This window comes from Chionomys nivalis, chromosome 2 (assembly GCF_950005125.1).
Source record: "Chionomys nivalis chromosome 2, mChiNiv1.1, whole genome shotgun sequence".
Taxonomy (NCBI): domain Eukaryota; kingdom Metazoa; phylum Chordata; class Mammalia; order Rodentia; family Cricetidae; genus Chionomys; species Chionomys nivalis.
In genome coordinates, this window is record NC_080087.1 from 89,519,867 (window position 1) to 89,546,964 (window position 27,098).

At 41.3% G+C, this 27,098-nt stretch overlaps 1 protein-coding gene across 1 annotated transcript in view; it reads right to left on the reverse strand.

Annotated features, from left to right (window-relative positions):
• Positions 1–6,270: 6,270 nt before the first annotated feature.
• Positions 6,271–27,098, reverse strand: part of LOC130869244 (uncharacterized protein C2orf78 homolog) — a 48,219-nt gene continuing 27,391 nt past the window's right edge. Inside the window, exons 2-3 of the mRNA XM_057761258.1 lie at positions 9,952–10,713; positions 6,271–8,162 (exon numbers count right to left, since the gene is read on the reverse strand). Coding sequence (XP_057617241.1) covers positions 6,271–8,162; positions 9,952–10,713 — 2,654 coding nt within the window. The remainder of the gene's footprint in view (positions 8,163–9,951; positions 10,714–27,098) is intronic.

A 27,098-nucleotide genomic window follows, 5' to 3' on the forward strand; every position in this document is an offset into this window, starting at 1 on the left:
TAGTCTTGAAGTTGTGATTTCCCAGCCTCAGCCTCTCAAGTAGGCTGGATAATAGTTCACATCACCAGGCCTAGCAACAATTATCTGCTAGCTCTGAGATCTTTCCCTGAACCTCTGGGACATGGAAGTGGTCAGTTTGGAGAAATACAAGCCTGCAAAATCGCAGGAGGGTCTTCAGAGTGATACTCGAGTTGCCCACTAGATGTCAGTGTAGCATCAGGAATTGAAATAAGACCAGTCCCTTCCTGGGGAAGAGAGTGATTTTCCTCTGTGCCTGTTAAAAGTCAGGATCACCCACCATTTCTGAGGAATGCAGCTGGTTCTTGTGAGAAGGAGCTGTGGACATTCAGGATCAGAATTATTTCTCTGTCCACATCCTGATTGGATTTTGATTTAATACTTCAACAGCTAGGTGGCTTCAGTTTAACAGATGTTAAAAGGAGAAGAGGCATGGTTACAGATGACATTCATGAACTGGTGGCTGCTCAAGGTGTTGGAAGAGCAGGTGGCCAGCCATCCCAGAGGAGCGGATGCGCAAGTAGACTTTAGTGAGCCCAACACAGGGCTGCTCCGATGAACGCCAGGGGCTTGACTTGTCACTCTGGCTTCATCTCATGTTTATTTTTTATTTATTTTTGATGGTATTCTTTTCTCTTTTCCCGTGAAAGGCTTCTCTGCCTGGTGACTTTGTTATGGCCATGGCGGGGCACTCATATCTGCAGAGTGTCTCTGCATTGAACAGTATATATGTGTCCACCATTGTGCATTATGTATGTCCACGAGCTCATGAATTTAAGGTGCTGGTGTCATTTTCCTGTGACAAGTAAAACTCAAGCAGTCACAGGGAAATTGTTACCAATTGAGATTATCTATTTTCACACTTAGTGTGTATATGATGACATTTATTGATGTCATCTCATTGGGATTTCAATTTTCCCTCTTCATCAACATGAGAGACAAATTTTTGTGAGAGGGGCTTAAGACATGTGTGACGGCAGGATCCTATAATGCTGAGGTGTGTGTGGGGTGCAGATAGCATTTGTGAAGGAGTGTAGCAATGACTGAGTGACTGGCCCATGCTCAGGTAGCTTCCTAAGTGGTCTGACTCCAGGGAGCACCATAGCATGTCAGATTCCCTGTTTCTATTAGTATAGTAACAAGCAAGCTCTTGTTCCAGGGAACTGCAGGGCCCAATTTCCCAACAGCAGAGAGGAGAGTCCTTCCATCAGCAGAGGTGGCCAGCTTTCTTCAGGGACATATTCTGGAATGCACATGCTCTTGAGAGGGTACAAAAAGAACCCTGCTGTGTCCCAAGGTACATCTGTAGCCTGTATCACTGATAGAGTCAGGATGTGAGCCGTGCCCAAGGTGCATCTGTAGCCTGTATCACTGATAGAGTCAGGATGTGAACCATGCCCAAGGTACATCTGTAGCCTGTATCGCTGTTAGAGTCAGTGTGAGCCGTGCCCAAGGTGCATCTGTAGCCTGTATCACTGATGGAGTCAGGATGTGGAGGGAGTGAGTAGGTAAAGATCACAATTGGGGGTGGGGAGGACTGAGGATCAGACGAGCTACACACACGGATTCCAGTTTCCCTCCTAAGGACAATAAGATTCCACCTGACTAGGACAGAGCCTCTGGGAGCTTGGCTCATCTCTGGTGTGTGTAACTAGGGACAAGTAGCTTGTCTTCTTATCCACTGGGCCCCACCCACCAAGGATCCCCACAAAGGGTTGCAGGAAGGCAGGATGTGAGGAGACACAGTTTGAAGAGCTCACCCCGTTTGTCACCTCCCTGAACTGACCACTTTGCTTTGCCTGGCTGAGGCCTATTGAGTTCTGTCTGTTCAAGCTGAGTTCTGTTTGTCCCCCACACTTGTAGTAGGAGCTGTAGGCAGCGTTCCTGCCACCCAGCTCCCGGCCACCTGGCTAGCTTATGCCCCAAAATAACAACACACAAACTGTATTCTTTTAAACACTGCTTGGCCCATTAGTTCTAGCCTCTTAATGGCTAATTCTCACATCTTGCCTAGCCCATCTTTAGTAATCTGTGTAGCACCAGTCTTACTGGGAAAGATTCAGCATGTCTGACCTGGTGGCTTGCTTCATCGCGTCTGCCCTGGAGAGCAGAGGCATGGCATCTGTCTGAGGCGTCTTACCTCACTTCCTCTTCCTCCCAGCATTCTGTTCTGTTTACTCCACCCACCTATGTTCTAACCTATCAGGCCAAGCAGTTTCTTTATCAATTAACCAATGACCGTCCTCCATCACACACTGCACTTTTCAAAGTGTCCCCCCACTTCCTGGAGATGCACTCCCTTTTGGAGCCACAGAGCACACATGTTTCTCACTGTTCTTGCAAAGTGATCCCTGTTAATGCTGAACCCCCAGCAGAGAGCCAGTCCCAACGGATATGAGAACTGCACATAAATGCACTCTGGTGGGCAGAGAGGCTCTTCCTTCTCTTTAATTAGGAGATTGATCAGTAACATGGATGAAAAAACTCTGCCTGTTGACCATATTCCTGGATGGATGATAATCAATGATGCTAATTTTCAGCACATGATTTCCGCACTAGGCACTGATCGGAAGGGATAAAGCTGTGTGGTGGATCACGGTGTGAGATCTAGGAAAGATACACACTCAAAGGGTGTCCAGGAGGTTTGTTTTTACCCACCTAGCTAACAGGTAATGAAATGGGGAAACATTCCTTGTAGCTGGTCCTGAAGACAGATGTTTAAAAGTTGTTCCCTATGTCACATGAATGACCATTTATGCTCTCTGGGTTCCAGTGACAAGAAAATGACAGTGCAGAGCTGGCAGGAGCCTCTGTCCCTTCTGATCCAGATGGGAGTCACTACTGGGAGGCAATGGAACCTTTAGGATGTGGGGACATGGGAGAAGTTAGGTCATAAAGAGGAGTGTAAGATCCTGGCTCCTTTTTGACTTTTTATTTTAATTTTTTATTTATTTTACATGCTAACCACACTTTCCCTACCCTCCTCTCCTGCCATTCCTCCCCCACCACCTTTCTTCCCTCCATCCACTCTTCATTTAGAAAGTGTAAGGGGAATCAACAAAGCGTAGACTATCAAGTTGAGGCAGGACCAAGCTCCTCCCCCTGCATCAAGTCTGAGCAAGGTATCCCACCTTAGGGAGTGGGTTCCATGCACCAGGGACAGATCTTGGTCCCACTGGTAGGGGTCCCACAAATAGACCAAGCTTCACAACTGTTACCCACATACAGAGAGCCTAGCTGGTGGTCTTGAGTCAGCTGTCTCTGTGGGTTTCCCCATCATGATATTGACCCCCCCACCATCATCTAATCCCTCCTGTCTCTTCAATTGGACTCCCAGAGCTTGGTCTAGTATTTGGCTGTGCATCTCTGCATCTGCTTCCATCAGTTACTGGATGAAGGATCTGTGATGACAATTAGGGCAGTCACCAATCTGATTACAGGAGAAGACCAGTTCAGGTATCCTCTCCACTATTGCTAGGAATCTTAGCTGGAGTCATCCTTGTGGATTCCTGGAAGATTTCCTGGCACAGGTTTCTCTCTAACCCCCAAATGACCCCTCTATCAAGATATCTCTTTCATTGCTCTTCCTCTCTGTCACTCCCCCTATGGACAATCCGGATTGCTCATATTCCCATTCCCTGCCCTCTGTCTCCCTCAGCCCCAGTTTATCCAGGAGATTTCATCGGTTTCCCCTTCCCAGGGCAATCCATGTATCCCTCTTAGGGTCCTCCTTGTTACCTAGCTTCTCTGGGACTGTGGATTGCATCCTGGTTATTCTTTGATTTACATCTAATATCTACTTAGGAGTTAGTACGTACTGTTTTTGTCTTTCTGGGTCAGGGTTACCTCACTTAGGATGATTTTTTTTTCTAGTTTCATCCTTTTGTCAGCAAATTTCATAATATCTTTTTTTTTTTTTGATGAGTAATACTCAGTTGTGTAAATGTACCACATTTTCCTTAACTATTCTTCAGTTGAGGGCATCTTGGTTGTTTCCAGGTTCTGGCTATTCTGAACAAGGCTGCTACGAACATCATTGAGCAAGTGTCCCTGTGCTATAATTGAGCACCTAAGAGTGGTATCACTGGTTCTTGAAGTAGAGACTCACAATTTTCTGAGAAACAGCTGTACTGATTTCCAAAGTGCCTGTACAAGTTTGCACTCCCACCTGCAGTGGAGGAGTGTTCTCCTTACTCCAACACATCTGCAACAAAGCAGTCATCAGTGCTTTTGATCTTAGCCCCATTCTGACAGGTGTAAGATGGCTTCTCAGAGTAATTTTGATTTGCATTTCCCTGATTACTAAGGATGTTGAGCAATTCTTTAAATGTCTTTCGGCCAATTGAGATTCTTCTGTTTAGAATTCTCTGTTTAGATCTGTTCCCTTTAAAAACCGGAATTATTAGGTATTTTGATGTCTACTTTCTTGAGTTCTTTATATATCTTGGATATCAGTCCCCTGACCTTAGCACAACTGACACCATGTTGTAGGGACCATTCTGACCCTAGAACCCAGCAAGTGGGTCCCAACACCTGCTAAAATGGTAACAAAGACCTAATCCTCAAAGACATAGTCAATAGTTCCAGGATACAGGAAAGTCTCTAAATGTACTAGCCTTGCCTTTTGGCTTCTATAGTTTTGCTTCTTGCTAACTAAATTATGTCAACCCAGGAGGTAGTTTTTGTGCTTAGAAGATCAGAGGCAGTGAGTCTTGGGGCTGCATCATTTGTGCAAGTTTCCCATGCAGCTTCTGGCCAGAAATAAAGACTTTCTATTCAACTTTAAGAGTGTCCACGTGTGCTCTTTGTTAGAGTTATCACACAACAGAATCACAGTGGAGACTCTTCAAAAAATTAAAAGTGAATCAGTTATACCACTCATGGGTATATACACACAGCATTTCAGTTCTTTATATTAGAGGCATATCTGCACATCAATATTGATTGCAGCATACTTAAACTAGTCAGGCTTATTTAGAGGAACAGAACTGATAGAATCTATCCATCTGTGTATTTATAGAAAGGTGATTTACTAAAGTGGCTTATAGGTCATAGTCTACCTATTCCAATAATGGCTGTCTACCATCAGAGATGTCAAGAGTAGAGTAGTTGTTCACACCATGAGGCTAGATATCTCAGCTGGTCTTCAGTATATTCTGGAATTCTGAAGAAGTAGGCTCTAATCCCAGTGAAGGAATGGACATGCTAGCAAGAGTAAGGGCCAGCCAGCAAAGAACAAAGGGCTTTCTTATTCCTTATCCTTTATATAGGCTGACACCTGAAGGTGTGGCCAAAGCTAAAAACAGAGCTTCCCATTTCAAAAGATCTGGATTAAGTTGGGTATTCCTACTTCAAATGATTTTTTAATTAAGAAAGATCCCTTACAGGTGTACCCAATCAGTTGGGTTTTAGTTAGTTCCACATGTGTTCGGGTTGACACCAACAGTAGCCAATCCAACAGTACACAGTAGCTACATTAGGAAAATAGCCTGGGTGTCAGAATCAGAGAAAGGTATAAAGAAAATGTGACGTATCAGCATAATGGAAAATTATTTATTCATAAAAGAATGGAAATTATGCTTTTTTTTTTTGCAGGAAAAAAATTCAGTGGAGATAGTCATATAAATTAGCCAGGTTCCGTAAACTATCCATGTTTTCTTTCAGATGTGGTTCCCAGATTATATTTACATGATGAGATCCTGTGTGCATATGTTTCATGAGATTAGAGGCAAAGCTCTGTAGTGGAAAATGATGACTAAGCACTGTGTGGAGAGATGAGAGCTGGGCGGACTGTGGTGACAAGGAGTGCGCTCATACTCAGTATGTGCTTCAAGACATCCCATGTCCAGAGAATGAAGTCACAAGAACGATTTTAATACCACTATAGCTTTTTATTAATTGATTCGAGATTAAATACATATTTTGCGAGCTTTATTTCATATAGAATATGATACTGCAATTAGAAAACATAAATGTTAAATTATCAGAGAGAAATATTCAACCACTCATTACTCACAAATAAAATAACAGACTTAAGATTTTTAGAGAGTTTTACTAAGTACTCAATTATGTGTGAATAGAAATATTTTACATATCCATCTATATCTACATGTCATCTATACGCCTATACTTGTACCAATGTATCAATATATTCACATAAGTCTTTAAAACCTATGTATGCATGTGTTTTGGTACTTATATCTCTTCTTAGTCACATTGAACAGCACTTTACTCTGAAAACCTGGCTAGCTCTTACATTGCATAGCCATAATATTTCGAAATTTCCATATCCTTCTCCCTCTGAAGGAAAAACTGCAGTTTTCCCAGAGAGGTGTACTTGGCAGCATTCTCTCGCTCCTGTTGAGCCCGCCTCTTCATGGCCTCCCTCTCTGGCCTCTGCTCTTCCGTGATGGGCTGTGAGAAGACTGGCCCTGGAATGTCCACTTTCCTCCATGGGATGGGTTGGCAACTGAAGTCTAGCAGCAGGTATTGGGTTTTAGCTTTGGGAGACGAGAGGGCCTTGTTCCTGGCAGTAGAAAGAGGCTCCCTGTGGAGTGAAGTGTGAGATGATGCTCTGTAGGGTGCAGGCAAAGAGGCAGTTGGCTGAGGCTCAGTCAAAGACTGGATGGGCTTGGTTATGTTGGCTCGTGTGGCACTGGTGCCGTTTGGCAGAGCTGACTTGTCAGAGGCCATCAAAGATGTGCTGGCAGGAGCTGGTTGGGATGACTTGAGTGTGGGAGGCTGAGCTGAGTGGGAGTGAGGCCTCACTGGGTAAGCCACAGTGGGCCTGCGTGAAGCCAGGCAGAGAAGCTTTCTAGAAACAGGTTTGGTTTGAGGCTTGTCCAGGACTGGGAAAGGCAGAGGTACTAACTTGACCTTCCCAGGTGGGGGCAGCTCATACTGGGATGGAGATGGACACCGCTTGTGAGCACTGCTCCCTGGTCTCTGAATCTTGCCCAGGCTTTTGTCAAGGCTTTGGCCCTCACGTGGCATATCCAGCAGTGATGTGGTATCCGAACCTGTCTGGGGATCTTTGTTGCTGCTGAAGTTCAGCAGAGCCCGGGAGGAGGAGATGCCAGTTTTCTTCTCACTCTTCTTCCCCAGTGGGTGAAAGACCTGCACGGACTCCAGCATGTGCATGCCGAGGTGAGTTCGAGGCTTCTTAAAGCTGTCGTGGCTGAGCTCAGGTGGATTCCTCTTCCTCTTGGTCTTGGGGATGTTGGGCTTCTCTTCTGCCTTGACTCTGTGACTTGATGGCTTCAGCTCCTCTGTTTTCTTGGAGTTGTTTTCTCTAGTCTTCTTGGCCTTGTCTTGCCCATGTGCCCTAGCTCTGCTGCGCTTGCTGGATGTGACTTTCTGAGCTTTGCCCTCCAGGTGCTTGGCCATATTGTCGAAAGCCCCTTCACTGAACCCAGCACTGCCCACAGCCTCTTCTCCCTCCACCAGTTTCTGGAGCTGGATTCTGGCTTGAGGAGCTCCATCAGGCAGCTCAGAGACTTTCTGGTCATTTTTTCTTACTTGGTCTGAGAGTGCACTGATGACGCTGGAGCTTTCCTGGGCCTGATCCCTCCCAATGACTGTGGCGTCTTTGGATTGAGTTGCTCGGGAATCTTGGAATTGGTTTAGCTCTGTGAGGGAGCTGAAGAGTTGGGGAAGGTGAATATCTGCCACGAGTGCAGTCATGTCTGCAAAGTCCATGTTGGAGCCCACCACACTCTGAAGCACCCCAGGCTCTTCTTGACCTAGGCTGCTGTTTCCCAAGGCGTCATTGTCAAGAACAAGGTTCTGCTGTAGGCTTTCAGCATCAGTGTATTTCAGGGTCTGCTGTATGTCGGGGTGCACTAAAGGTAGGAGTGCTGGGTCTTGATTTTCTTTTGTGCCCTCATAGGTAACCAGAGGTGTTGATAGATCAGCTGTCTTGAAATCCAAGTTGTTATTTTCTGTTTGTTCCAGGCTTGGAGCTGGAGGCAAGGGCAGGAGTTCTGAAGGACTGTGGATGGGGGCAGTTAATGACCTGTCCTCACTGACAGGTGGTGTCCTCATCCGGGTGTCATGGGTGCAGGCATTGCCAAGGTCTGGACTCTGCAGCAAACGGAATGTCTGAGCTGAAGGTGTCAATTCCAGGGGCGTCTCCATTTCCACCACTGAAAAAGAGTCAAGTAAGAAGTCAGTGCCTGGTAGGTGAGATGCTCCCCTCCTGTTCCCCTCCTTTCAGTGCTCCTCAGCACTGAGGCCCTGCAGTGGGGCAGGCATTCCTATGAGCTCTGCTTGAATAGCAAGGGGCAGCACCTCTATTGGGAGACTCGTGGTGAGTGCTCTGTTCTTTCTGGTGATAACGCAATGTCATGTTTTCACAGATGATTGTGTGTTCCTTTGTGTTTGTGTGGTGTGTGCATGCATCTTCACCATGGGGAGGTTACGGAATTCCCTTGGTGTGTGCTCCTCTCTTGCTTTACCCTTTGTCTTTGAAAGTGTACCCTCATTTCCTTGCAAGTTTGTTATTAGGCAGGTTGTCTGGTCCATCATTTTTAAGAACTTATCCATCTCTTCCAACTTCTTTAAGTTTTTGTCATTACGCAAATACCCCCAGAATCTTGGCTTTTTATGTGGCTTTAGGTATCCAAACCAAGTTCCTCCACTCCTACAAGTCAAGCAGTTCAACAACCCAGGATTTCCTCCAACCCAACATTTCAAAGTCTTGTTAGTAGTGACAAAAAATTGGTTTAAGAAAGTAAAATCAGCCAGGGAATGGTGGCACACACCTTTTATCTCAGCACTTGGGAGGCAGAGGCAGTCAGATCTCTGCATTCAAGGCCAGGCTGGTCTACAAAGCAAACTCCAGGACAGCCAGGGTGGAATAGAGAAACCCTGTCTCGAAAAGCAAAGCAAAGAGAATAAATGATGTAGGTGGGTCTTCTTTCTATGTGTTGCTTTCATTGGTTAATTAATAAAGAAACTGCTTGGCCTGATAGGTCAGAACAGAGGTGGGTGGAGTAGACAGAACAGAATGCTGGGAAGAAGGCAATGGAGCAATGTCCATGAAGCTCTGGCCCAAGATAGACGTAGGTTAGAATCTTCCCGGTAAGCCACCACCTCATGGTGCTACATAGATTATTAAATATGGGTTAAAGCAAGATGTGAGAATTAGCCAATAAGAGGCTGGAACTAATGGGCCAGGCAGTGTTTAAATGAATACAGTTTCCGTGTAATTATTCTGGGGCTAAGCTAGCCATGCGGGATGAAAAGCAGGCCTGCTCATCTCATCACTACAAACAAACAAACAAAATGGTAAAATCTTTGGGCTTGCATGTGACTGTGTTGTAGAAAACATGTCCTAATGATCATGGTCTTAGAGAGAGAGAGAGACAGACAGAGAGAGAGAGAGAGAGAGAGAGAGAGAGAGAGAGAGAGAGAGAGAGAAGCTTCACCCAACTTAGCAATTGTACATGGGTTATACTGGACTCTGGATGCACTTATATTTGTAAGAGAATTGCAGGGCCAGTACTTGGAATCTGGGAGTAGTTCCTCCAGGACTGGTTTGGAGTTGCATTGCTCCAGAGTCAGATCTCAACACAGGGAAAATCAAGTGTTATGGAAACAGAAAGGCCTTTGTGTCCTCTAGAGCCCTGAGCAATAGATTAGGAAGAAGGTGATTGCTGTGTGTTGATGGATGGGACAAATTAGCTAGCAGGGTGACATGCGTGTCTGTGGGGGTGGTCCTTGGACATGTCTTAGCGAGGGATGGATGCCACTCATTGTCCTGCATTCTCTCATTATAGAGACCGAAGACTGCGATGATGAGCCCGAGGCAAACCTAACCTATCAGAACTCACATTCTCCCTTTGTATGGACTGTCCACTACTGAGAGGTAGAGCTGTGCCCTCCTTGTTTGAGGGCTGATCTCACTCCTTCCCCTCCTGGCTCTGTTCTCACCTTGAAGGCTGGTGTCCGGCATGGCTTGAGCAGATGTGGGATAGTAGAAGGCAGAGGTGGAGAAAGGTGTTTGGACGTTCACTGACTGAAACTCCTTTAGCATCATCACCACCTCTGGCTGCAGGGAGGAGGCCTGAGTTCCAGAGTAGGACACAAGGCGATAGGCCTGCAGGCACTGCTCGAGTTCTCCAGCCGTCAGAGGGCCCAGGCTGTTGAGGCTGTAGTAATAGAGCTGGCTGCCATCCTGGTAGGAAGGTGCCAGGTTGTATCCTTGATTTGGCACCTCTGATGGTGTGGCCTGGACAAGGCTGGCAGAGAGTGTCGGATAAAGAGGGACTAAGGCATTGGGATCTAGAATGTTATCACACTGGGCTGTCATAGCCAGGGAGGAGAGTGTGGTATTCTGGTCAATGATAGTTACAGTGAAGTCCTGGAATGCAGTTTCTCTCCTGTCAGAGCTTCCTGTGAGATCACACTGGAGAACACCTGCATAGGGGAGTGCCAGGGTGGAGATCTGGTTCTGGTCGGTCAGTGCAGTCAACGTGGTAGTGCCAGCTCGTTGGTAAAGGGAGGCTCTGCCCATGAGCTGCTGGCAACAAGTGCTGGAGTCTGATGGCAGGAGCCATGCTGAGCTCGCGGCTGGGGTGGAGACCCCATAGAAGTTGCACACACTTCCTGCTGAGGGTGTGGCATTCCTCAGCACAGGCACAGAGGGCTGCAGAGCACTTTCTGCCCCAAAGAATGGTGCACTTTGACAATTTTCTGTAGGAAACAAGAAGACAGTGGGAAATGGTGAGATGGAAGCTTTCTCACTTCCTGTGAGGAGCTGTGCTGTCTCCAGGTTGTACTGTCTGGGGGACTCCAACACCTATGTCCCCTCACATATCCCAAACAAATGGGTTCAGAATGATTCTTGTTACTATATAGGATGGCACTCATTTAATAAGCTGCCTGTTCTTCCTGTGTGGAACTGTAATTCCTAGTTGATCTGCTTTAACCCTCACTGTGCTCTAGACACCACTGTTCTTTCCCCTGCTTTAACACCGCCTTACAACTGTGTCCTAGAACAGAAGTGTTTGGAGGTAGGAGAACCTTAGACAGCTTCTCATGGCTGTGTCTTTACCATATTCTGTGCAGATTTTACTCTGTGTAGACACAGGGTCTCATTCTGGTCTTGAAATCACACAGATAGGCCTGCTTCTCCCTCCAGAGTTCTGGCTCCATAGACATTTGCCATGTCCACCAGGCTTGTCTCTACTCTGAGCTTTTTAAGTAAATGATGTATCAGAAATTTCATATATAAGTACTATATTTAGGTAATTATATGTTCCTCCCCTAACTCCTCCTGTTTCCCTCTACTTCTTGTATAAGTCATGACGTCTTATTTTTGTATAACTATTGAGTACGTATGCATATATAACTACACGAATAAAGCCTGGTGATAACATTCCACTTTGCTTGCCTGTGTTTCATGTGACATCTTGGGAATACTAATGTAGTATGGGGTTCCTCTCTGAACAAGATAGTTTCTTAATTTAATAGTTGGTTAACTGGTTCTTAAATGATCAGTTCCTCAGTAACTGTTAATTTCTTGTAACTCTTTTAGTGGGCATCCTTGTGAGAATTCCCCACCATGTGTCAGATCTTGTCCAGAGAACAACTGACCATGGAGTACCCAGCCCCTGTTGATATCATCCAGCACAACAGTGCACATAAGATGTTGGGAATTCTCTGGACGATGGGCTGGGTAGATGTTAAGAGCCAGAGACCAGAGTGGGATGTTGTTTACTGTATTTGATAGGGAACCTTACCTAGACTAATCTCAGCAGTGTGGTTGCCTAAAAATGGCTTGGAATATGACAATATCTTGTGCCTTTAGATTTAAAATCTCTGGCTGTCTGTAACATTCAATTCCCAACTACCTTCATGTACCTCTACAGCCATCTGTGTAGTTTATCTTTTTTATTTCTGTTTCCTAACCCCTGGTAAGAACCAAAGCTAACTGTAACATTCAACCAGAGATATCTATATCAACATGAATAGTGTGCCCATTAAACAAAGTTTTAAAAGCATAGAGAAAGTAATCGGAGAAGTGATCAAAAGAAACATGTTAAAGTTTCTTTCCTTACCTGACATGGTCAGGGGGAGATTATCCGCAATCCACAGTACAATGGAGCAAGGTCATCCTTGTCTGATCATCTGACCTCAAGTGGCAAGTGTGTCCAGTATCAGACAGCACTTACTGGTCACTGGTCACAAGTGATCTGTGATGATCCAAATTTGTTTACAGGCATCACCATGGAAACACCAAGATTCTACCATGTGCTGGTAGGGTAGGAGGGAGAATGATGTCATAAATAGGCAGCAGCCAATGAGGATGTCTGATTCCTAGCTAAAAGATGGGATTGGATAGAGCAGATGCCAGAAGACCAACAGCAGCCATGAAGGCTGAAATTGGGCTAATGAAAGGAAGAAATTACGGTACAGAAATTCTGCTTCCCATGGCGTTTAGCCTAGGCCATCATGGCAGTGCTTCTTCTAAGGTTCACTGATGAAGCTGTGCATGATGTGCATATGATGTATCACTTTCTAACAGAATGTGCCCCATCAGCCTACCCTGTCCATACAGTCAGTAGCCTTGGGCAGGAAGAAGAGGAACACCTAGGTTGAGGGAACTCAGGTAGGAAACCATTTCAGCTGATCCGCTTTATGAGCTGTCTATTAGGGTCTGAGAGAATTTCTATAAAGGACCACCTGTCATGTATGCAGTCAGCAAAAACATTTATTAAAAAACTGCCAACATGTTGGGGTGGCAAATGGCAATCCCCAGAGAAGCTCACACATATGTTTTATACAGGGTTAGGGGAATTCTAGAGAGGAGAGGTTATTCTGGGGGCTGATTGGTGGGTATAAATCAAACTTTCATGGGATTGGCAGATGGCTCTAGGAACTTTGCAACAGCAGGGTAGGGAAAGCTATCTTTAGCTAGCAGGAGGCTATGGGGCATCTGCTGAGGTAGCAGAAGGCTTTGGGGTCCCTGGTGATTGGTTGCTCCTGAGTTGTGATTTTTCCAAGAACTGCTTGCTCAACTCCAGCCAGTTTCAGTAAACCAAAACTAAGGCCTGGTCACTGACAGGGGTTGTTAGAAACCTGTCATGCCTGTGGTCTGGCTCCCTGGACCTCTCATCCCCCCTTGAGTAGTATTTAAAATCCTTGAGATGTTTTTCTTTTAAATTTATAGGCTTGTATTGTTTTTTAGAACCACTAGTTAGAGATCTGCTTTTTTATAAATTTGACTAGGGCGTTAATGATGCAAGGTCCATAGGTTAAGGCCAACATTAAGTGGATCAAGGGCACAGCCAATGATGACAGGAGAGTAATTAACCAGGGTGACCAAGTGAATAGAGAATCATATCATAGCTTTTTTATTTTTTATACATTTTTATTGATATTTATTGAGCTCTACATTTTTCTCTGCTCCCCTCCCTGCCTCTCCTCTTCCCACTTCAATCCTCCCCCAAGACCCCCATGCTTCCAATTTACTCAGGAGATCTTTTCTTTTTCTACTTTCTACTTCCCATGTAGATTATATCTATGTAAGTATCTCTTAGTGTTCACATTGTTGTCTAAGTTCTCTGGGTATGTGGTTTGTAGGCTGGCTTTCTTTGCATTATGTTTAAAAACCACCTTTAAGTGAGTACATATGATAATTGTCTTTCTGGGTCTGGGTTACCATACCCAAAATAATGTTTTCTAGCTTCATCCATTTTCCTGCAAAATTCAAGCTGTCGTCATTTTTTCTGCTGTGTAGTACTCCATTGTGTAAACGTACCACATTTTCCTTATCCATTCTTCGGTCAAGGGGCATTTAGGTTGTTTCCAGGTTCTGACTATGACAAACAAAGCTGCTAGGAACATAGTTGAGCACATGTCCTTGTGGCACGATTGAGCATCCTTTGGATATATACCCAAAAGTGGTATTGCTGAGTCTTGAGGAAGGTTGTTTCATAATTTTCTGAGAAATCGCCACACTGACATCCAAAGGGTCTCTACCAGCTTGCACTCCCACCACCAGCAATGCAGAAGTGTTCCCTTTTCTTCACAACTTCTCTAGCATAAGTTGTCATCAGTGTTTTTGATGTTGGCCATTCTTACAGGTATAAGATGGAATCTCAGAGTTGTTTTGATTTGCATTTCTCTGATGACTAAGGATGTTGAACATTTCCTTAAGTGTCTTTCAGCCATTTTAGATTCCTTTGTTGAGAGTTTTCTGTTTAGGTCTGTACTCCATTTTTTTTTATTGGATCATGTGTTCTTTTGGTGTCCAATTTCTTGAGTTCTTTGTATATTTTGGAGATCAGACCTCTGTCTGATGTGGGATTAGTGAAGATCTTTTCTTATTCTGTAGGCTGTCGTTTTGTCTTGTTGACTGTGTCCTTTGCTTTACAGAAGCTTTTCAGTTTCAGGAGGTCCCATTTATTAATTGTTTCTCTCAGTGTGCTGTGGGGTTCTATTAAGAAATGGTTCCTGTGCCAAGCGTTCAAGTGTACTTCCCACTTTCTCTTTTACAAGGTTCAGTGTGGTTGGCTTTATGTTGAGGTCTTTGATCCATTTGGACTTGAGTTTTGTGCATGGTGATAGATATGGGTCTACTTTCATTCTTCTACATGTTGATATCCAGTTATGCTAGCACCACTTGTTAAATATGCTTTCTTTTTTCCGTTTGATATTTTTTGCTTCTTTATCAAAGATCAGGTGTTTGAAGATGTGTGGATTGATATTCGGGTCTTCTACTTGTTTCCATTGATCCTCTTGTCTTTTCTTATGTCAATACCAGGCTGTTTTCAGTACTGTAGCTCTGTAGTAGTGTTTGAAGTCAGGGATTGTAATGCTTCCAGATGTTCTTTTATTACACAGGATTGTTTTGGCTATTCTGGTTATTTTGCTTTTCCATATGAAGTTGAGTACTGTTCTTTCAAGGTCTGTGAAGAATTTTGCTGGGCATTGCATTGAATCTGTAGATTGTTTTTGGTAAGATTGCCATTTTTTTTACTATGTTAATTCTGTCTACCCAAGAGCATGGGATATCTTTCCACTTTCTGGTGTCTTCTTCAATTTCTTTCTTTAAAGATTTAAAGTTCTTGTCATAGAAGTTTTCCACTTGTTTGGTTAGAGTTACAATGTATAAATATCTTAATCACAGGTAGAAATATATAATGCAATATGCTAAATACATCCTAAAATTGTATCAATATACAAAATGTCTTAAACAGAGGTAGAGACATGCATGAATGCATACAATATGACAAAATAACTTTATGTAGGTGTACAAATGTTGTAAAGTGGAATAACAAATATAATTTGATCTTGTATCAATATAAAAGAAACTATCAGTGTAAATTTTCCATAAATAATAGCTCACAAGTATTCACTCTATTACTCACTATTATTACTATTATCAGTATGAATAAGTTCACACTAAATTACCTATTATCCTATTCAATCTTCCTTTTTTTTTTTAATCTCTAGGCCTACATAATTTCTACCCCAACCCCCAATCCTATGTGAGTAATAATCAAACCCTAAATTGTGTCTCTAACCATGAGGACAAACTTTTTGGGGAGAGGGAATAAACTTTGTGCTTTCTGGAATTGCTTCCTGCTGTCATGGGGCAATGGGATCTTGTAAAAATAAAATGATAGTTAAGTTTCAAGATTACTGTTTTGTACAAATGGTCTCTGAGTAGTCAATAGGGTCTTTTTGTTTGTTTGTTTTGAAGTTCTTATTTGGAGTTCTGGTCAGAATGTTGTAAGAAGGTGCATCATTTCTGCTGCTGGTACCCGAAAACTAGTCTCATAATAGCGCTACCAGCATCATGACGTCATATCAATCAGGTGGAGTCATTGTTGTGGGACACCATCTTCTTCCTGGAAGCTTCAAATGTTATTGCAGGAAAATCTACTGTTCATTGTGGAAAACTAAAGCATTATTCATATAGACAGATATCCAATGAAAGATATGATATAAATAAAATGGTCATGGAGAAAGTAAAATATTTCCTTTAAATATATCTTCTTTCTGTACCATACCAGATGGTTCTTGACATGAGACAGAAATTCTGAACTTTTCTTTTAACTCCTTGCTTGGATTTAGAAAAGGATAGCCATTGTCTAGCTCCAAAGCCAGCTCTTATTTTTAAGTAGAGATGTATATGTGTCTAAATAATCAAAATTTACAATGCTGATAATACAGCATCATAAAGCAGATTTCTTTTTGCTTGTTGATTCTTTATGGATAGCTATCTTTTTATCTTTAGGCATCTAGATGTTCAAGGTGTCTCTACTCTTTGAAGATGAATATTTTCCTGCAAGGACAAGAACAGAACCCTGCCCCAATCCTTATGAGGTTTTCTTACCACCTGCGTAATTGTCATCTCTGTGTATGAACCATCATTTCTATTTCTCAAGAGGTTTCTCCTTTTCAAACTGAATCTTTATCAATTTTGATGGTATCCATAGCTTTATTTCCTGTGGAAACAAGTTCAAAACCCCTTCTCCAATGTAGTACATCTCCTGGTGTAATGATGAGGTGAGCAGGCCTGCTTTTTGTCCTGCCCAGCTCCCGCATGGTTAGCTTTACACCCAAAATAACAACACACAAATTGTATTCATTTAAACACTGCCTGGCCCATTAGCTCTAACCTCTTACTGGCTAACTCTCACATCTTTATTAACCCATTTCTATTAATGTATGTAGCACCACGAGGTGGTGGCTTACTGGGAAGATTCTAACCTGCTTCCATCTCGGAGAGGAGAGCTATGGCGTCTGACTCACTTCCCTTCTTCCCAGCATTCTGTTCTGTCTACTCCACCCACCTATGTTCTGACCTATTAAGCCAAGCAGTTTTCTTTATTAATTAACCAATGAAACAACAGATAGATAGAAGACCCACCTATGTCATCTTGGTTTCCATTGTGAGGTTAGCTGATGATGGAGTCACAAAAATCATCCCATACCAGTTCAGAATTATGAATAATAAAAGGGTTATTTATTTAAGAAGAAAACTTACAGATCACTGTCCTAGATAACAGTCCTCTGTGCGAACAGGAACAGAGTCTAGCAGCCAGAAGTGGGAGCCAGAAGCAAGAGACCAGGCACATGCTTTACAACTGCTTTTAGAGTATCAGAGACCATACCCAATTGGGCTGGTATCTTAAATGCTATTGGCTGAAGAAGTGGAATGTGCTTGCACAGTACCTTCCCCTTTTCTTTTAATAAGAGAGTTCCAAACCCAATACAAAACTATATACACAAGAAACAGATATCAAGTATAATTAGAATTACAACCAGCATAAACAATATTAAGCAAGGAACACATGCTAAATGCAATATGAAAAAATATTTTAAAAGTTGTATCAATATACAAAATATACCTGTTCTAAAAGAGGTAGAAACATGCATATATACAATCTGACAGAATAACTTTGCATAGGTATACAAATAATGTAAACAAAAATAATAAATATAATTTGAACTTGTATCAATATACAAAACAATACCAATGTAAATTATCCATAAATAATAGCTCACAATTATTCACTCTATTACCAACTATTATTATCCCTTTATTTTCAACAAACACAGTTTTCACCCTAACCCTCTATCTAGTACAAGTAATAATCAACAACCCCTAAACAGTGTTCCCAACCCTAAGGACAAACTTTTTTGGGGTGGGTATGGGGGAGTTGTCTCCTAGAATTGCTTTCCACTATCATGGGGGCAATGTTATCCTAATGGGATCCTGCAAAAGTAAAGTGATGGTTAACTAGATGTATAGATGTAAATGATTTCTGAGCAGTTGATAGGGTTGTTTTTTCATTTTCCTAAAGATCTTATTTGGAGTTCTGGCCAGAATGTCATGAGAAGGCGCACCATTTCACAAGCTGGTACCCATAAATACCAGTCTTATAGAGCGCTATCAGCATCATGATATCATCTCAGTCAGGCAGAGTTCTTGCTGTCAGGCCCCATCTTCTTCCTGGAAACTTCTGAGTTCAAGGCAGTTGCCCATTGAAAACCTGAATACGTACGTGTCTATGGTGTGGTGTACATATTTTAATTTACCAAATTTCGTAGAGTGGAACAAGTCTATCTGCCGTATCTCATTCCTCTGAGTACCCTTTGGGTTACTCCCTGCAGGCAATGGTGTTTGACTACAGAAAGAGCAAGTAGCACATCTCTTTATAATCTCCTTAGCTTGTTGCCATGTAATAGAAAACTTTCTTAAGCCTTGGCTATTGACATGATGTTTTTTTTTAAATGAAATTCAGAGGCCTGAAATACACTTCCAATCAACAATTGATCAATTTCTGTATCACTTTGTGCTAGAGGACCTGGCAGACCTGTATGGAATCGGATGTCGGTTATGTATATAGAACAAAGCCTATTCCTGATTATATCTTGAACCTATATGAATAATAAACTCAATTCTGCATCATCTGGTATAAATTCAGTGGTTTCAATATGCAAGACAACTCTTTCTGAATATTGCGATCAGTAACTATATGAGAGGTTCTTTAAAATCCCTTAGTACCATGAGAATAGCATATAATTCGGCCTTTAGGACAGAAGTATAAGGGCTTTGTTCCACCTTAATCTTCTGATTTGTAACCTGCCTTTTCTGGTTTATTTGCATCTGTATAAAATGTACAGGCCCTAGTTATTGGTACGTCATGTACAATTCAGAGAAGAATCCAAGTAGTTCTCTTTATAAGGTTAAGTCTATCGCTTTTGGGATAATTGCTATTAATTTCTCCCCAAAATTTAGCACAAGCTCTTTGCCAAGGTTGTCTTCCCATTTTTTTTTATTTCATCAGTAATAAAAGGAGCTATACTCTCTGCTGGGTCTATGCCTGCTAATTAAAGTCGCAATTTACCTTTTATAATTAATTCAGATACTTTTTCCACATAAGTTTTTAATTTTTTTACTTGGCTTTTGTGGTAAAATTATCTATTATAAGATATCTTCCCTCTGCATTAAGATTCTTGTATGGGAAATTCTGGAAGGCAATTTGACTAGAATAAAATTAAGATTTGGATTCACTCTTACCTACATGTGCCTCCTATAATTTCTCTTCAACGACTATCAATTCTTTTTCAGCATAAGCGGTTAATTCTCACCATTTAAGGTTTTGTTTAAATTAACTATTAAGTCAGGTATTATCCCAACAGCCGGTCGTAGACTGGAAATATCATCTAAAAATCTTTAAAAGTCATTAAGAGTCCATAACCATTCTCTCCTAATCTGTTTCTTTTGTGTTCTAATTTTCTATAAACCTATTTTGTAACCTAGGTAATTGACAGAATCTCCTCTTTGTATTTTTTCAGGAGCAATTTTTAATCCTTATTTAGGCAAAACATTTTTTACTTCTTCAAACATTCTTTCTAAAGTATCTGCATTTGAGTCAGATAACAAAATGTTGTCCATGTAATGATAAATTATAGACTTAGAAAATTGCTTGCATATTATTTTCAATGGCTGATTTATAAAGTATTGTCACAGGGTGGGACTACTGAGCATTCTCTGTGGGAGGATAGTCCACTGGTATCTTCTATAGGCTGAGAATTATTATAAGTAGGCACTGTGATAGCAATTTTTTGATCCTTTTCTTGTAAAGGTAGAGTGAAGACCGAATCCTTTAAATTAATAACTATATGAGGCCATTCTTTTAGTAATAGAAAAGGCAGAGGAATTCCAGATTGTAGAGGGCCCATAGGTTGGGTAACCTTGTTGAGAGCTCTTAGATCTGTCACCATTCTCCATTTTTCAGATTTTTAACAACAAATATAGGAGAATTCCAAGGGCTTGTTGATTCTTCAATATGGTGAACATCTAATTGCTCCTGTACCAACTTTTCTAAAGCCCGCAGTTTGTCTTCTATTAAATGCTACTTTTTTTTAACCCATATGGGTTTCTCAGTACAAGGCTGTTAGTACCTCTGAAGGTTTGATAGTTACTTTGTGTTCTTGTCCAGCCTGAATGGCTGGTGACCTTCCTTTATAATATCTTATATCCTTCACAGAAACATGAGTTTTTGGGACTGCAGCATTGTCAACCTGTGTATTCCATTGCTGCAAATGGTCTTAGCCAAATAAATTAACTGCAATATTAGCTACATATGGCCTTAGCCTTCCTTTCTGTCCTTCTAGCCCTATGCATTCAACCCACCTCATGCTTTGTTTTACTTGAGATAGGGTTCAAATTCTTTGGAATTGAATATCTGCCTCTTGAATAGGCCAATTTGGATGCCAAGATTCTGGAGTAATGATAGTCACATCTGCACCTGTGTCTAGTAATTCCTCAATTACAATGTCATTTATATGCACTCTTAGCTTTGGTCTCTGATCATTTATAAAAGTCTGCCAAAATATACATTTCCTATTTCCCACTGGAGTTTTTGACTAGTCCTCCAGGTCTATTCCATCGTCCAGAATTATGGTATTGTTTTTTACAGTAGGCACTGGATTGTTTAATATTCCTGGTGAGACATGTTCTCCACAGTTCATGGGAATGACTGGGCCTTGTTTGACATAGTGGCCTGTGAGAGGTGCCCCAAGGAGTTCCCAGTGGTATCAGTTTGCCTTGTCTGTCTCTTGCTGACTGACATTCATTAGTCCAATGTTGGTCTTTGCCACACCTCCTACATATACCAGAAGGGTGAATCCTGCTATTTTTGCCATTCCTAGAGGAGACATTATTCCTAGGAATTCCTTGTCTAAAGTCCCTTCTTAGATGTCCCATTCTTCCACAATTAAAACATTTGGCATTTTGCTCTCTTCTCATACTATTGGAAATCACTTCTCCTACCCAAGCTTCAGTACTACAGCCAAATGTTTAAACATTAATTTTATGCAAGATCCATTTATCTAAGGGTGCTGATCTAACCTTTAAAGGCCCAAGGATCTTCTTACATTCTATGCTGGCATTTTCAAAAGCCACGAATTCAATTACTACATGTCTAGCTTCAGGGTCTGTCACAGCCTTAGTTAATCTTTGCAGGAAGTCAGTAAAGAATTTTCTCTGGCCATGTTTAACCCTAATATATGACTCAATACTCTTTTCTGGTTCCTGAATCCTGTCTCATGTATTTAAAGCTGTTGAACTACATAGGGACAAGGTGTGTTCATCATAGCGAGCTTGTTCCTGAGGATCAGAGTAATGACCCTTGCCAAGAATTTTATCTTGGGAAGTCTCAATCCTTTTGCTTTCCCCTGTTGTTCTAAAATTTTTGCCTCTTTTCTCCAATAACACTTCCAAAGCAGCTGAGGTCCATCTTCTAGGACTGCTGAGATTAATTGAAGCCAATCTTGTGGGGTTGCTTTAGTGCTTGAAGACCATGTTTTCACCACTTCCCTGACAAATGGTGAATGTAGCCCATAAGAAACTATTGTTTGTTTTACTTCTTTTAGTTCACTCATACGAATTGGTTCCCATGCATATTCTTTGACTACCTTAGGGTACTTTGTGCCAGATGGTTTCTCTGTGGAAATTACTGGATATGCAGTTGAAACTCTGTTTAAGTCATCCAGGGGTCTGGCATGTACTGATGAGGCTAAATCTTGTCCTTGTACCTTTTGTCCCTGCTCATCAATTTCAATAAATTCTTCAATCTTTTCGAATCTTTTACTACTGCCTTTTTAAAAGTCTGAATCTCCTGTCCAGTGTTCTGTTCTAATGTCGTCACTGAGGATTCCAACTTGTTCAGTAAAGATAATGTCTCATCCTTGGACATATAACTTTTCAACAGATTCTGACAGATTTAACAGCACAAATTCTTTCAGAAAATTTTGCCAATCTGATGTTATCCCTTTCCAAAGTATTGAACCATTTTTAATGAGATAATATTGAAAACAAAGCAAATCCCTAGAATCAAAAAATAAGAAGGAAAATAGCCTAAGTCTTGAACAATATCTTCCATAATATAAGCAAAATAATTTTTGAAATCCTAGATGTTATCAGTCATTTTTTGTAGTTTTTCAGATCTTACCGTTGTAAAGTAATTACAATGAATTGGAGTAGGTATAATAGTCGTTATCATCCAGCAGGTGTCACAGTTGCAGCCACGTGACCGAGAGACATTAGCAGCAGCAAACAGCATGTGTTGCTTACTTAGGTACTGAAAATATGCTTTGTTTAACAAATTAAGAACAGTTATTAATGTAATCAAATGATTCTGAGAGTTGGGGCCCAGGATAAAGAGATGACTCAACGTTTTCTGTTAGTGCAAGTTGTGGGCTGTGCACACTTCAAGGATCGCAGGCAGCAGTGTGTGGGCTGGTGTGTGGGTCATGAACTGGGATCCCCGAGCTGCATCCTGCTGAGTCTGAGGACTGGCTAAAGCCATGGGCAGAAGAGTCAGTCTGTAATGCACCACATGGTTGGTGGACTGATCCCAAAAAGTGTGGACTGGTCCCCACAGTTGGGAGCCAGTTGATGGAGGAAGATACAAAATAATCCCACACTAGTTCAGAATTATGTATGATAAAGGGTTATTTATTTAGGGAATACTTATAGATCATTCTCCTATTTTTTTTTATTATTTTTATTATTCCAACCTTCCTTTATCCCCAATCACCCCAATTCCCCCAGTTCCCCTCATCCTCTCCTTCACACTTTTCTCTCCCCATCACCCCTCATCCCCATCCCACCCCACCCCCAAGATTCCAATTTTTTGCCCATCAGTCATGTCTATTTCCCATAGCTGGGAGGATATCTATATGTTTTTCCTTGGGTTTACCCTCTTGTTTAGCTTCTTTAGGATCACAAATTATAGACTCAGTGGCCCCTATCCATGGCTAGAAACCAATTATGAGTGAGTACATCCCATGTTCTTCTTTTTGGGTCTGGGTTACCTCACTAAGGATCGTATTTTCTATTTCCATCCATTTGCATGCAAAATTTGAGAAGTCATTGTTTTTTACTGCAGAGTAGTACTCTAATGTGTATATATTCCACACTTTATTCATCCATTCTTCCATTGAAGGGCATCTAGGTTGCTTCCAGGTTCTGGCTATTACAAATAATGCTGCTATGAACATAGTTGGACAAATGCTTTTGTCATATGATAGGGCATCTCTTGGGTATATTCCCAAGAGTGGTATTGCTGGGTCCAGGGGTAGGTTGATCCCAATTTTTCTGAGAAACCGCCACACTGATTTCCAAAGTGGTTGCACAAGTTTGCAGTCCCACCAGCAATGGATGAGGGTACCCCTTTCTCCACAACCTCTCCAGCAAAGGCTATCCTTGGTGTTTTTGATTTTAGCCATTCTGACAGGTGTAAGATGATATCTCAAAGTTGTTTTGATTTGCATTTCTCTGATCGCTAAGGAGGTTGAGCATGACCTTAAGTATCTTTTGGCCATTTTAACTTCTTCTGTTGAGAATTCTCTGTTCAGTTCAGTGCCCCATTTTTTAATTGGGTTGATTATCCTTTTAAAGTCTAGTTTCTTGAGTTCTTTATATATTTTGGAGATCAGACCTTTGTCTGTTGCGGGGTTGGTGAAGATCTTCTCCCAGTCAGTAGGCTGCCTTTTTGTCTTAATGACAGTGTCCTTTGCTTTACAGAAGCTTCTCAGTTTCAGGAGGTCCCATTTATTCAATGTTGCCCTTAATGTCTGTGCTGCTGGGGTTATACATAGGAAGCGATCTCCAGTGCCCATATGTTGTAGGGTACTTCCCATTTTCTCTTCTATCAGGTTCAGTGTGTTCAGATTGATATTGAGGTCTTTGATCCATTTGGACTTGAGTTTTGTGCATGGTGATAGATATGGGTCTATTTTCATTCTTCTACAGGTTGACATCCAATTGTGCCAGCACCATTTGTTGAAGATGCTTTCTTTCTTCCATTGTATACTTTTAGCTCCTTTATCGAAAATCAGTTGTTCATAGGTTTGTGGGTTAAAATCCGGGTCTTCTATACGATTCCATTGGTCGACTTCTCTGTTTTTATGCCAGTACCACGCTGTTTTCATTACTGTAGCTCTGTAATAGAGTTTGAAGTCAGGGATGGTAATGCCTCCAGAAGTTCCTTTATTGTATAAGATTGTTTTGGCTATCCTGGGTTTTTTGTTTCTCCATATAAAGTTGATTATTGTCCTTTCAAGATCTGTGAAGAATTTTGATGGGATTTTAATGGGGATTGAATTGAATCTATAAATTGCCCTTGGTAGAATTGCCATTTTTACTATGTTGATTCTCCCAATCCAAGAGCAAGGGAGATCCTTCCATTTTCTGGTATCCTCTTCAATTTCTTTCTTCAATGCCTTAAAGTTTTTGTCAAATAGATCTTTCACTTCCTTGGTTAGAGTTACCCCAAGATATTTTATGCTGTTTGTGGCTATCGTGAAAGGTGATGATTCTCTTATTTCTCTCTCTGCTTCCGGATCCTTTGTGTATAAGAGGGCGACTGATTTTTTGGAGTTGATCTTGTATCCTGCCACATTACTGAAGGCGTTTATCAGCTGTAGGAGTTCTTTGGAGGAGTTTTTGGGGTCGCTCATGTACACTATCATATCATCTGCAAATAATGCAAGTTTAACTTCTTCCTTTCCAATTTGAATCCCCTTTATCCCCTTATGTTGTCTTATTGCTATTGCTAAAACTTCGAGAACTATATTGAAGAGGTATGGAGAGAGTGGACAGCCTTGGCGTGTTCCTGATTTTAGTGGGATGGCTTTAAGTTTCTCTCCATTTAATTTGATATTAGCTGTCGGCTTGCTGTATATAGCTCTAATTATATTTAGGTATGACCCTTGTATCCCTAATCTCTCCAAGACTTTTATCATAAAGGGATGTTGAATTTTGTCAAATGCTTTTTCAGCATCTAATAAAACGATCATATGGTTTTTTTCTTTCAGTTTATTTATATGATGGATTACATTGATAGATTTGAGTATGTTAAACCAGCCCTGCATCTCTGGTATGAAGCCTACTTGATCATAATGGATAATTTTTCTAATGTGTTCTTGGATTCGGTTTGCCAGAATTTTGTTGAGGATTTTTGCGTCGATGTTCATGAGTGAGATTGGCCTGTAATTCTCTTTCTTGGTTGGGTCTTTGTGTGGTTTTGGTATCAGAGTTACTGTAGCTTCATAAAAGGAATTTGGCAATGACTCTTCTGTTTTTATATTGTGAAATACATTAAGGAGAATAGGTATTAGGTCTTCTTGGAAGTTCTGGTAGAATTCCGCATTGAAACCATCTGGTCCTGGACTTTTTTTGGAAGGGAGGTTTTTGATAACAGCTTCTAATTCTTCACGACTAACAGGTCTATTTAGGTTGTTCACCTGGTCCTGGTTTAACTTTGGTAAATGGGATTTATCTAAAAAAGCGTCCATTTCTTTTACATTTTCCAGTTTTGTGGCATACAGGCTTTTGTAGTAAGATCTAATGATTCTCTGAATTTCCTCTGTGTCTGTGGTTATGTCTCCCTTTTCATTTCTGATCTTATTAATTTGCAAATTCTCTCTCTGCCGTTTGATTAGTTTGGATAGGGGTTTATCAATCTTGTTGATTTTCTCCAGGAACCAGCTTTTTGATTCATTGATTCTTTGGATTGTTTTCTGTGTTTCTATTTTGTTGATTTCAGCCCTCAGTTTGATTATTTCCAGTCTTCTACCCCTTCTAGGTGAGTCTGCTTCTTTTTTTCTAGAGCTTTCAGGTGGGCTGTTAAGTCTCCAATGTGTGCTTTCTCTGTTTTCTTTAAGTGGGCAGTTAGTGCTATGAACTTTCCTCTCAGAACTGCTTTCATAGTGTCCCATAGGTTTGAGTATGTTGTTTCTTTATTTTCATTGTCTTCAAGGAAGACTTTAATTTCTTTCTTTATTTCTTCCTTAATCCAGGTATGGTTCAGTAGTTGACTATTCAGTTTCCATGAGTTTGTAGGCTTTCTGGGGGTAGCATTGTTGCTGAATTCTAGCTTTAATCCATGGTGATCTGATAAGATACAGGTGGTTATTAATATTTTTTTGTAACTGTGGATGTTTGCTTTGTTACCGAGTATGTGGTCGATTTTTGAGAAGGTTCCATGAGCTGCAGAGAAGAAGGTATATTCTTTCCTATTTGGGTGGAATATTCTATAGATGTCTGTTAAGTCCATTTGATTCATTACCTCCATTAATTCTCTTATTTCTCTGTTAGGTTTCTGTCTACTTGACCTGTCCATTGGTGAGAGAGGAGTATTAAAGTCTCCTACTATCAATGTGTGCGGTTTGATGGCTGCCTTGAGTTTTAACAATGTTTCTTTTACGTACGTGGGTGCTTTTATATTAGGGGCATAGATATTCAGGATTGAGACTTCATCCTGATGAATTGTTCCTGTTATGAGTAGAAAATGTCTCTCTCCATCTCTCCTGATTGATTTAAGTTTGAAGTCAACTTTGTTAGAAATTAGTATGGCCACCCCTGCTTGTTTCTTAGGTCCATTTACTTGATAAGCCTTATCCCAACCCTTTACTCTGAGTAGGTGCCTGTCTTTGTGGTTGAGGTGTGTTTCTTGTAAACAGCAGAATGTTGGATCCTGTTTTCGTATCCAATCTCTTAGTCTGTGCCTTTTTATAGGAGAGTTGAGTCCATTGACATTAAGTGATATTAATGACCAGTGGTTGTTAACTCTGGTCATTTTTTAAGTTGTAAATTTTGTGTGTTCCCCTTCTTTGTGTTGCGCTGGTGAAGGGTCTCTAGTTATCTGAGATATTGTGGTCATTGTTGGACTCCTTGGTTAGTGATTTTCCTTCTATTACTTTCTGTAAGGCTGGATTTGTGGCTACATATTGTTTAAATTTGTTTTTATCCTGGAAAATTTTGTTTTCTCCATTTATAGTGAACGAAAGCTTGGCTGGGTATAGTAGTCTGGGCTTGCATCCATGGTCTCTTAGTTTCTGCAGTACATCTATCCAGGACCTTCTGGCTTTCATGGTTTCCATAGAGAAGTCAGGTGTAAGTCTGATAGGTTTACCTTTATAAGTAACTTGGCCTTTTTCCTTTGCTGCTCTTAGTATTCTTTCTTTATTCTGTATGCTTTGTGTTTTGATTATTATATGGCGAGAGGATGTTTTTTTTTGATCCAGCCTATTCGGTGTTCTGTATG